Here is a 12863-nt window from a genome sequence, read left to right on the forward strand (position 1 = left end):
TTCCAGTCCTAGAATCTATGACTCTATGAATACCACTTGCAAGGACTCATGCTTTGTGCTCACTGGGGATGGAATTTTCAAAAGCACTCATTATTAGATTCACTGTGCTCCCACTGAGGTAAAACTTCAATGGGAGTAGTTAGGCCAATGCTGAGATCCAGATCCCTGGATTTCAATGGAAGTTAGGTGCCTAAATACCTTAGCAGATCTGGGACTGAGTTCCTCTCAAAATTCCACCCAGAAAGTGCATGTAAGCACCTCCTAGAGGACTCAGAAACAATAAACCTGAAACGTAAGCAGAGTGTGAGTGCCAGTGGTATACAGATAACACCAAGCTCTATATCTCCTTCACATCCAATACAGACAGCACTGTGAGATTAGCTGCAGCATAAAGAGAAACTGGCTGAAATTAAACCTAGGCAAGACAGAAGTGATGTTGGTGGGGAGAGGAAAACATTTTGGACACCTGACCAAAACTACAATGTCACCAGAGGACCTGTGCCCTCTGACTGTCAAGGTGGGGGCACACTTTCAGGGACCTTCTGCATTCTTCATTGTTCCTGGCTAACCAATTGGCATAAATTGCTTAAAGGTTATGACCTTTCTTGTCATATTAGGATTTAGCCATGGTGGTTCTACCTGTTTGTCAGCCCCAGGCTTATCTTCTGAAATGCATTGTGCATTTTAAAGTGAGTGCCATGGAAAAGTTGCAGATGGGGCAACATTTGTCAGCCTGCCTGAGTAACAAAGAGTGAGGAGAACACTGATGCTCTGCATACTGTATAGACTCCTTGTCCAGTACTAGTTTCAATTTCCAGTTTCTCAGGGGATTTGGTACAGCGTGATAATCTTTATAACTTGAAGACAATTCCAACTGCTGTACATTAAAATATTTTAATCTTAGAAACTAGTTATGGAAGAAGAGGACCCAAGAAAGATTAATCAAAACCTAGTTTATCTGTCTGCCAATCCCCCCTTTTTACCAAAAGCTTCAAATCTTTCCCACTCCCCCGTGTTAAGAATGAGAAGTAAACATGGAGAGAAAGCAATGCCCATTTCTCCCCACTACACAGAGCACCGTGGATGTAGAATTCTAAGGAGATTGTCTTTAAAATAGCATCTCATCACCATACATCTAATTTTATTTAATTATAAATATAATCTTTATTACTATCCTGTGCACAATACCACTCTCTTGATTATGTGACATAAATTATGTATAGAAAAGCTACATTTAACTTTAATGCTATTGAGATTTATTTCTGCAAAGCAGATACATTTGGAAAGCCTGGATAGCAACTATTCCTTTTCACTTGCAGCTTCATATGGATGTCCCAATGTGGCTTTTAAATCTTAATTAAACCTTACTTTTACTATGCACCTGTTTATGATTAGGCCTAAATTATAGTTTAGTGCATGTTGCACTGTAATAGGACATTATGCAAAGAAACTGAAAAGCACACCAAAGTCTCAGTGGTTGTGTTTTTTATGACTAACCACATAAAACTCAAGATTTTACTATAGAAATTTACTTAGTTCAAAATAGGAACTGAATCCCCAAAGCAGGCATAATAAAAAAAATCAATTTGCTGTCCTCATAAAATTATATATATACTAATACTATAGCATATATACTAATACTATAGCATATGCTAGTAGCATCTTCCATAAATCAAATTGTAAAACAGATTCAATTTTAATCTATAGCTGAAACAGATGAAAACAGACGGGAAGCTCACCATTATTAGTGGCTATTGTCATTGGTCCACATTGTGTTGCATCATTTGGTGGCAATGATGGGATATAGCAAGAAGAAAAGAAAAATTGCATCTGAAAATAGTTCACGTTCCCAAGCAAAATCATAGCCACTCAAAGATTACATTTGCGGGTTCAATTGGCACAGTTTGTGTGGGCACATGCTTAGTATTCCTATCTCCCTTTGTTTTGATGCCAGCATTTAGACTTGGCCAGGATGTAGAATCTGTGACAAAAATGAGTTCAGTCACTTTTAGCAATCTTCTTAATTGGAGGAGAATTTTAAAAAGTAAAAAAAAAAAAATTTCCTATACCAATACAATTTTCACAACTTAAGTTAAATAGGGCTACCGACAAAACTGGCTTTCCAGATGCAAGAAAACACTCCTGTTTTATCAAGCAAATACTCTTATTTTAAGGTAGCGAGTAGCCTTGTTTCTTCAGAGGAATTTGGTCTGGATTAGGCAGTTATGAACATTTCACACAAAATGTTTGCTGTAGGAATAGGAACAGAATCCAAATCCAAATCTTATCCACAAAGCCACAGTGACCCTAAGACAATTTGCTTCAGCTTTCTGTCTCAGTCACAATGAGTAAAAATTTCAAAATGTCTTAACCTGTGTCCCATTTTCCAAAGTAAAAACCAGATTAATAAAACCTTAAGGAATATTTGGGGATTTAATTTCCTAGATGAAAACATCGCGGAGGGGAGCAGGAGGAGGGGGATTCAATCTGTAGGGTCATTAGGTTAATTCTAGCTATAAAAGGGAATGGTTGAGTTTCTCAGATTAGGCAATATTCTTTAAAAGAAAATACTGTTTATTTGTCAAGAAATATGAAAGCTGATATTCAACCCACACAAAAAGGCTAAATTCCTCCCTGATATGAGTACATTACATATAATGGAGTTGTGCCTGAGATAAATTGGTACCAATGTGCTTAATAGAGGAAAAGGTTGTACATTTACATAGATGAATAAATATATGTGTTTGTATTTTTTCTGGAATTAGAGAAATAACATGTATACCTCAAATTCTCCTTTACCTCCAAATTGGTGGAAAAAGGCCTGTCTTTGAAGAGAACCTATAGACAATCGGGATAGTATTTCTTAAAAACAATTATTAGTCTTGCATTCATATGATATGGAAGCTTTTCTGTTACATGTCTACTAAATGTATTTACCTATCTCAGAAGCAGCAACTGTGATGTTGTACCAAGGCGTTTCCTCTCTGTCAAAGATCTTGGCAGTCTTAATGGTTCCAGTGTTAGCATCAATGATGAAATACCTATCTTCTTCTGTATTATGGTCAATGAAATACCTATGAAGGAATAAAAAAGCATAAATGCACAGATCTACTCTTTGTGGCATATATTATTGCACAGCTGAAGAAGGTTACAAAGGAACAGAATATGGGCTAATTTGTAAGTCTTTAAAAATGGTACAGATTTTTTAAAAGGTAAGGAGACGTTCTATATTATCAAAGGATCCAAAATAAAATTACATTTATTTCTTATTTCATCATGCAACTTGATTTTTTTTTCCAAACAAAATTTCCATAGGAATTTACAAGACACATTTTGCCAGGAGTTGATTTTTACATAGCAGGGGGAAAAAAGGTATAATTCTATTATTAATTATTTGCTGTGACTGCAGTCTCTCTTGCTTGCTTATTTCCTGTACTGAAAGTATAGCATGTCTCACTTTTTATGAAACATTGAAACATGATGACGTAAGATATTTTAGAACATTAAGGGTTGTGGGGATCAGAAATAGCTGATTCATGAAACTGCAAGTGACACTGGACTAGAGGCAGAACTAACCAAGCTTAACTGCTTTGGTTTGTTGGCACGTTGCCTAGCTGTGAAAGTGAGAGCCTTGAAGTAGGGCAAGCAAAACAGCAGCAACAAAAACAGAGTGAGGGAACACAAAGAAAGAGATTGGCAGGCAATACTTGTCAATGTATAATTCATTCACAATTACTTTTAATAAATTTGTCATTTACAGACTTTAGTCAAGCTTTCTTTCTAACTCCAGGCTTGTTCATAATCTCTGATGAAAAATAAAGGAAGAAGATACTGAATATCTCTTATGTACTGTAAGTGATTCTTCAGATAGTTTGACAGTTGTGCTGTTCTGTGATAGTTCTAATAGACAGAAGTTTATGTATGTCATACCACATTGAAAATGAAAAAATATTTTCATTACTATGATTTGTATATCACTACAAAAACATGTATTGTACATTGCAGGATAATAAAATACATAGTCCCTATTCCAAGGAGTTTCTAATCTAAGAGTCTGGCTCCTGCAGACACTGACTACTAGACACAGTGCTTATGACTGAGAGCAGACCCATTATTGACTATTCACAGTAGTATGTACTACACTTCGTTTTGTTTGAATGTGAGCACTATACCCTAGGTTTAGATATAGTACAATGAGTACAGCTAGAGATGGGAGTAAGTGAAACAAGAATTACAATGATAGGAACACATGAATGCTTATGGATATTATGTCCAACTAATATCAAATCACTAGAAAAACTTATAAGGGTAACCAATATTACCATAGCTCAAAGACAGCAATTTCATGCTAATAAAACAGTCAAATATTTGTCCCCAAATTTGTAGCTTTTGTAGTATAACAGATTGAATTTTGATTCTTTTGTGAACTATATCTATATTATACTTGATTTTCACAGCTGCATAACAAATGGTGGCTTTAGTTTTTAAAAGAGGAACAGCTCTGTCCACATCAATTGCATACATATATTCTATGGGAGATTAAAGCACTGTGTTGAATGAATAATTTCATTTTTCTTTTTGTCACTTATGAAAACAATGTATTTCACTCACTGTTTCAATTCACTTACTATGATACTAGAGAGAAAAAAAGTTTTGAATCTACCCACAGTTGTGTTTACTTTTTCTCTAATTTTATTTACATACATTTAGGGATGTATCTGAAAAAATCTATTGGATGGCTAAATATTTTCATGGCAAAGATAAGAGAAATTTTCTTTGGCCTAAATAAATGGAATACTGGACTGTTCTTTCATCTTGCCTTATATCTTATACTGATAGAGTGCTTCCCTGTCTTCTAAGAGTCCAGAGTCCTCCTTAAAACCCACTTCTTGCATAAAGATTTCCAATACTGATAGTTTAATTGGGGTTTCCAACCTTCATGTGTTCCAATTGTTTCTTGTATATCCTATCTAGAAGCATCTTACAAGTAATTACTGTAGCATGGAGTCCCCCTGTTTTCAACTGGACTGTGTGCAGAAGAAATGATGCATGGAGCACTAACTGTTTGCTGTATCAGACCTTTTGATGGTAAACTCTTCACATGTATTTTATAAGACTCTTGTCTCCTATGTATGGTAAACCATTGTAGGTATGACCTGAAGAGCATCCCAATTCCAGCGGGCCAGTATCAAGTAGTGCGTTTCAGCTAGTCTGACTAGTTCAGTGTATCCCACTTCACTTCTGTTATAATCTGTCTAATAGGTATTACGTAAGGTATCATTAGAAAACCAATAACACAATAATAATTAATATTTGTGCATGGTGTATGTACAATAAATTCCCCAAGGACTGACCAAACGAACGAAATATGGGACTAAAATGTGTTTGAACCAGACAAGTCTGGAGAATGGGTAAACATGTTTTTTCCCAAACAAAGGAAAAAGGTCGATGCCTCTCTCCAGGTGTAATCACAGACAGTTGGCAATCACAGTCAAGTGGCCATTCATTGGCATATCAGAGGCAGCAGGGACAGATCAATGTGCACTGTAGAAAGAACAAACAAGGAAGAAAGCATCCTGGAACCTTCTCCATCAGACACCATGGCACCTTTCCTTCACAGCAGGGACACCGAACTTTGAGAAGGATACATTTCAAAAGTTCACTGGACTATAAAAGACAGGGGCAAAGAACCCCAAGTTATCTTTCACCTAACACAATTAAGTGGGAGATCCAAAGGGCCCCAAAAGTTCTGAGTACAATCCTATTTAGGTTAAGCTACTGATTTTTATCAGTCCCTTGAATGGACACTTTGATGTACTTATAAAGTATGATGCATGCATTCTATTGGTGCTCTAGAAATAAGCTTCCTGCCTTTTAATGACCAGCTCCACTGGATTCAGGTTGACGACCAAATAGCTTCACTCATATAGCCTATTTTAGAGCTAGATGACTATACTTCACTTAGGTTTTTTTCAATTTCTTGGTCCAATCAACAACAAACCCCAAAACAAACAACTAAACAAAAAACATCTTGCTGCTTAAGATATTAATTAATTACATGGTTATTACTATTAATAATACTAGTGATGAATGTTAGTGCTGCTGTAGAATAGAAAATGGGGATATAGCATCAGTTCTAAAGCTTCAAATTGTTTCTCCAAAACTGAATTTTCATCATAGATGAAACTGAGATGCAACCTGCACCACCCTTCTGTCAGGAGAGAGTCTGTGCCCCAGAGGGGGATTCACTGCAGAGAAGGTCAAATGAAATGTGCATCGCTGTTTTCCCTGGGTCTTCTGACCCAGTTCCTGGTCAAAGCTATCAATTTTGGTGTGGGGGTGGAGGCCGCACTGGCCAGCTCTATGTCTTTTAGTTGAGCAGTGGTTGCAAGTGCCCTCAGTTATCTTTAAAAAAGCAAAGTATATTTGCCATGAGGCAGAAACAAACACAAGTTATAAAGAAATTACCATAGACAGATGTGAAAAGCAAAGTGAGTTAGGCTCTGAGCTTAGATACAGAAACTATTGGGCAAGGGAGATTTTCAAAAATACCTAAGATTTTAGAAACACAATAACTATTAATAGTCTTTCACTGAGATTTTGCTTCCAAATCCCTTAGAAGCTTTTGCAAAATCTCCCTAAATTAACTGAAGATTTCATATAAAACCAAAATCTGTCTCTTTGTCAAGCCAAACAAGCTGTCAGTTGGAGTTACTGCATGCCTCTCTCCAGTCATTTTGGTTTATTGGAAAACCTAGCTTTTCATCCTATCCTAACCCCTTTTATTGGCTTACACATTACATTATAGATAGTACAAAACCCAGTTTGGTGTCTGTCTCATACCTCACAACAGCTATGGACAATAAGAAATATTCTTGTTCAATTCCCCTTTGTAGTCTGACATACATAGCTATCTGTCCTAATAATCCTCCATAAATCATTTCTGAGACAGACCTGAGTTCACAACTCCCAATACATCTTTGACTTTACACATCAAAGCATGCTTAGCCAGGCAACCTTTAGATAAACTGTTCAGCCCCAAAACAAAAATACCAGTCAAAGAAATAGGTATCTTGGCATACCTATTAATCACACTATTCACAGACATAGTATTATATAATTAAATAGCACTAGAGTGATACCTATTGGGAAACTTTATTTGGCTTCAAATTGTAGCAGAGCCTCTTTCGTCACAAAAGACTCTCAGATTTAAAGCGAGGGTCAGAGGGAAGAGCTCTCAAACAGTAGCTCAGAAAAAAGGAAGTTATTCCTTTAAGTTTACCATCTGTGATCTAAAGTTTGCACAAAGATTTTGATCAATACAAACCTTAAGGATGCTGCAGCCTATTGTTTATGTAAGAAACAGCCACATAATACTGAGTGATGTGATGCGTACAACTAGCTTTGACTGGTGTCTTGAGCCTAACCTCAGTGGATGTGTTTTGATTTAAAAAAGCATCTCAGAGGACTGTTAGATTGTCATCGCCACCCAAAAAATAGAGAAATGGGGTCCCAAGAGGCCAAGGTTCTACTTATTAAGAAAATCTCTCACTGTTGTTAACTCTGTTTTCTCTCATGGCATAAGTACTCCACCACTCTAGTGCGGAGAGAAAGGGTTTGTGTTTATGTGGTGGTGGGGACAGCATAAGGAATTTTTCCTTCCTTGCAGTTTCAATCTGCACATTCCTTTTGGGGTCATGGGTGAGGGGGGCATGACCTCATTATGCACTAGAACTTAGCAGATCTGGCTAGCCTTGCCTCGGGGTAAGCGATGGAGTATACAGCACTTCACAAAGGGTTGTAATAGATGTGCTGCCTGTACACTCCTGGGAAAGCTCCACGTGGTCAGTTATTACAAGCTGTGCCTAACGATGCAATCCAGCCCAAAAAGATTTAAACCTGTACCCTTCTCCATCAGACCCTAGCAAAAGAAGGCAGCCTAAGGTTGACATCTGAGTTAAAAAAAAAAAAAAAGAGAGAGTCCCCACTCATCTTTACTGATGGTCAGAGGGGCTGAATCTGTATATGAACTCTAAATTGATGCACGGGATCTCCCCATCTTAAATATAGATAAAAGTAACTGTTTGGCCCTAACGGAAGAAAACTGGTAATATTTAGACTTTCAGGCCTTAAGAAGGTTATTGAATGCGAAGATCCAAGAGAGAGGGGTTAGATCTTATATCCACAGTCCTCCATTCCACCCTGGTTTGAGTCTAAACACATTTCATCAGTTCATGACAGCCATTTCACCTGGGTGGCCTTGAAGATTTAAAACCCATTGCTTACTTTATTGGTAAAATGAGATTTGAGCAGAGTCTTTCCTGTCATCCTCATGCATTCAAATGACAAGATATTTCTAATGTTCTTCCAGAAAGAAGTTGTGTGCCAGTTGAAAGCAATGGTGCTTAACATCTGCATGGTCCCAAAGAAAATATACAAGATTATGAATTTGTCTCATCAGGCAAGACTCAAATTCAGGAGACTGTAATCCAATCCAGCTCTAAATTGGCACCGATGAGAAAGACTGAGGGTTGTGCATGTCACTGTCCTCCTTAAGTATATGAAAAGGTCTGAGGATAGATAAACTGGTTTAGTTACCTAAGAGGCTTTACAAGTTGATTAGATCCAATACATTAAAATCTTGGATTAAATTTCAAGTGACCTGGACATTTTTGAGTATGTGTGGGCACTGTCAGAGAGATGGCTGCTCCAGCTGCAGCTAGCCACAGCTTGCTGGTCAGAAGACAGAACCTTCATTAAACATTACTAGAGCTCCTCAAATGTGGACAAATACAACTCGGCAGATGCAGCCTTCAGATGTACCTTCCAAATGTGAAAAACTATGTGGCATTAGCCCACTATGTATGAAAACAGATTACCTTTCAGTCTGAGAAAAGGGAATGCTGTTTGTATGAGGAGGGGGAAATATTTCCTTTACTTTTATTCACTGTTATTTTATTACACTTTTATTCACTGACAACTTCTACACATTTGTTACACACATGCGTCATCTTTCCCTCCCTTGACCATGTGAACTGTATTATCTTGCTTTTCTAGGAAAAAGATTTGCTTCCACATTTACTTTCTTCACCTTTGCAAGGACAGGAAAACCTATAAGGACCTAAGTTAGAAGCCAATGTCAGATGAAGATCCCTCTTATTTTACTGACTTCACTGAATTCTTCAGAGAATTATTCCTGCTGCAATGGCACTTCAAATAGGTGTATTGATACTGGGCCTCTCACTATTATATTCAGAATCCCCCTTTTTCAGATAAATAAATATTTTACTCAGGTACCAATATTGAGTTCAGTAAAATACAAGACTCAGTCTCCATCCCAAGGAACTTACATGCTAAATGTGATTTTAATAACATATTTACTCATGCTTTTGGACGTATATATACAAAATAGCAGACTAAGTCACATAAGAATAAGTTTATATATTCGTATCTGTTTACTACAGATTGGTGAAGATCAATCCTTCAGAGCAAATCATGTCCAGATTTTGGGGACACTCAGATATACGACCTGATTCTTCATGCTATACGCAAGTTTTACTCTAGTGTAATTATGCTGAAGTTAGTGCAATTACACCATCAAGGAGTGAAAATTCAGGCCCTTTGAACCTCAACAGAGAAACAAACGGTCAGTTTTGCTATCAAAACTATGGATAAGGGAAGAAACCATTCTGGTTGTTGAGAAATTTTGACCACCTTGTACTCGAAATCTGTGATGTGATAGGATCTTTTGGGATTATAAACGGCTGTTTATGTATGCGTAGCAGAGATTGAGCACACAGCTTGACCTTGCCCAATAATATTTTGGGTATCTACAGGGAAGGAGCAGCAATTGGATGAGAGCTGCTTCTGTTCCAACACTGTCACTAAAGAGATGTACACTGCAGCCCCAGGGAAGACCCACAGCAAATCAGACAAAGCAGAAGATTTGTAGTCTTCAGCCTGGCAAAATAGGGTGCTCTTCATATATTTTGATTTACAGACAAGCTTGCAGACCTTTGGGAAAAGAATATTGAGGGAACAGAAAGGGCAAAGGTATAAGAGACAGGAAAAGAAGGCCCTAGAACTGGGTGAATTTTTCTGGCAAAAAATGCAGATTCACTGACACTGAAATGTTGTGTGAATGCATGTTTGCCAAATTGTTCATGTCAAAAAACCAGGACACAAAAATGCCCAAAGAGTAAAAAATGTTGAAATGAAAAGTTAAAAAAGACAATGTTTTGATTTTTTGATTCAAAATAACTTTTCATTTGAAAATATGCTTCAATTTTATTTATTTATTTTAAAAAACACCCAAAATAAAACCTTTTGTTTTGGGTTGACTGAAATTTTTCCTTTGACCAATACAATTTTTATTTATTTATTTTTCAATTCACAGAAAAATTTGAAAAAAAAAATCGTTTTGGTTCAACCCATTATTTTTCTTCTGATTTTTTTGGAATTGCCAGAAAACAAAACAAAAATCAGTTATTTGTATAGCTCTACTGCACACTGAAACTCCTGCAGAGACATGCAGAGTGGGAAAACTTTACAGTCCATTTATCAGGGCAAATTCTACAAGTAAACACAAGAAAGGATCTCTACTTTTTATCCATCCTTTGCTTTGCACCAAAGTAGGTTCTGCAGTAGCCAACAGAGTGATTCCCATCTATTACCCAGATTCTTAAAAATACAACAGGGTGATCCCCGTAGCAGAGATTCATAAAATACAGCCAAAGTGATATATTCAATCTATACAGAACACAGACAGAAAACAGTTCATTCTCTATACTACACCATGATTTAAAATATCAAACTGACCCTTTTCTTCATATACATTATATACTGCATCACTGCTGAGTGTAGTAAGGACCATCTGTTCTCATCATTCATATGCTGTGTTCCATATTAGTCAAGTATTTGTGGTGTTGTTGACCTTATTCTCACACAGTGATTACATACAACTTTCCAGATTACAGTAACATCCTACCACTAACCTGACATTTCCATATTAAGCCTGTGCTCCCACAGTTCACAGACTACATTCCATAACATAATAGCTTATACTGTTTCAGCATGTACTGGGCCTACTTTATGGTAGGGCTTTTCACTGCACTCTTTCCATACTGCATTCCAGACTATTATAGGAGCTTTATATTTCACTGATGATGTAATGTGTTTCAATCTTATATTAGGTGCCTGTCACTCCACTGTTTATATGTACTGTGCGCCAAACTGAAATAGGAGATGCTATTCTTTCATTTATATATTGTGGCCTACTTTCTCAATGGAAATCTTCACTCCACTTATATGCTGCATTCCATATTTAATATGGGTTTTTTCTCTCCATCAGCAGAACATGTACCATAAAATAAAAAGGGCCGTAGAGTAATAAGTGATTCTGGATAGTGTGTTTGCCATAGAACCCACTTGAGCAAGCAGCTCCAGCTCCCAGTTCTGCTTCCTGTTGCAGTGTGGGCGTGTGACAGGATATAGGTCAGGATGTCTACCAGATCACAGAAGCTCATTAGAGCTATCTTCCCAAAGACATGTAAGATAATTGAACCTGTGAAAATTGGCTTTGTCTGTTTTTTTTTTTTTTTTTTTGGAAGGGTGGGGCTAGAATAGTTAGCTTTCATTATCTTCCCTATTTGTCAGCAGTGGATTTTAGGAAGACCAGCTACGAGGCAGGAAAGAAAAAACTATAAGAACAGAATTCTTGCAACATTCATTTCATTTCCAAACCCACACTATAGATCCCTCACATACTCACTCCTAAGATTCTGATACCGAACCAGAACCTACTTTGTGTAAGCACAGGTTTGGCTATAGGTTCCTCAAATCCAAAGGACTTCAAAAATTAAGGAGGGTTCAGAATTTGAGGGGTTGCTTTTGTTCCATCTCTAATAAATATAAAATTTTGCATTTAGGAACATAAATATAATCCAGCTCAAGATAATTAAAGTTCTTAAAGGTCACAAAAAGAATGTTGGTTGTACATTGAATTTCAAGAGGATATACTCTTTGTTATGATACGCATCTCAGTGTTCTTTTTAAAATATCAAAAATTTTCCTGGCTCCCTAAAGTACGATACCATATAATTTGTCAAATCATCCCTATATTTTATTACCAATGCAGCAAAAGTTAAAATAGGTTCCTGCATTTGCTCCATTATTTGAAACCCAAATTAATTTAGTAATTCTGTGAATAAATAATGTATTATTTAATTAGTAGGTTATTTGAAAGCTCCAAACAGAAGGTTAGCAATTTAATCCAGACTAAGTTGACATAAGTCTGAGTTCATTACAGCTCCCAGATACCCTCAGTGGCTGGAAAGCAGGATTTTCTACTCTGTAACAGAGTAGGTATCTTAACCACTATCATTTATCATCCATTATGAGGTAATACTATGCGACAGTTAGACAAAGCAGAAAGGCAAAAGCAGCAAGGAGACTCTACTACATGCTCTACTAACTTCCTATAAAATGAGCAGTCTGAAGCTCACAGAAAAGCTTTTCCAATTTTGTAGGTTTCCTTAATCTGGTTAATGCTTTCTACCTTTCCTGGAAATAAAGCAGCTGCTTTGTATAAAAGGCAACTGAACCATGTGGCCCAATTTACTTCATATCTAAATCTTCCATGTGTTATTGTGTTTTAGCTATAGTTACAAGAGTCAGGTTGGAGGGGAGGGGAAGAAAGCAGTTTATTTTCTAGTCCATTCAGGAAGGTACTCAGACTACTTCAGTTTCCTATTGTTAATCAAGCTCTGCACTGACTAATGAAGTTCATTATAGCGAAGTGGAATACAGAGTGGTTTGGTTCAACATGAAAATGCTTCGAATTTTAAAACACTAATACAGTGAAA

The 12863-nt window shown here is 36.9% G+C and overlaps 1 protein-coding gene across 3 annotated transcripts in view; it reads right to left on the reverse strand.

The window, feature by feature from the left end:
- The window catches only part of CDH18 (cadherin 18), a 904559-nt gene that overhangs the window by 56516 nt on the left and 835180 nt on the right, over positions 1-12863 (reverse strand). For all 3 annotated transcript variants that reach the window (XM_034761577.1, XM_034761578.1, XM_034761579.1), the window contains one exon: positions 2938-3074. In XM_034761577.1, the coding sequence (XP_034617468.1) occupies positions 2938-3074 (137 nt within the window). The remainder of the gene's footprint in view (positions 1-2937; positions 3075-12863) is intronic.

The sequence above is a fragment of the Trachemys scripta genome, chromosome 2 (assembly GCF_013100865.1).
Source record: "Trachemys scripta elegans isolate TJP31775 chromosome 2, CAS_Tse_1.0, whole genome shotgun sequence".
NCBI classification, from domain to species: domain Eukaryota; kingdom Metazoa; phylum Chordata; order Testudines; family Emydidae; genus Trachemys; species Trachemys scripta.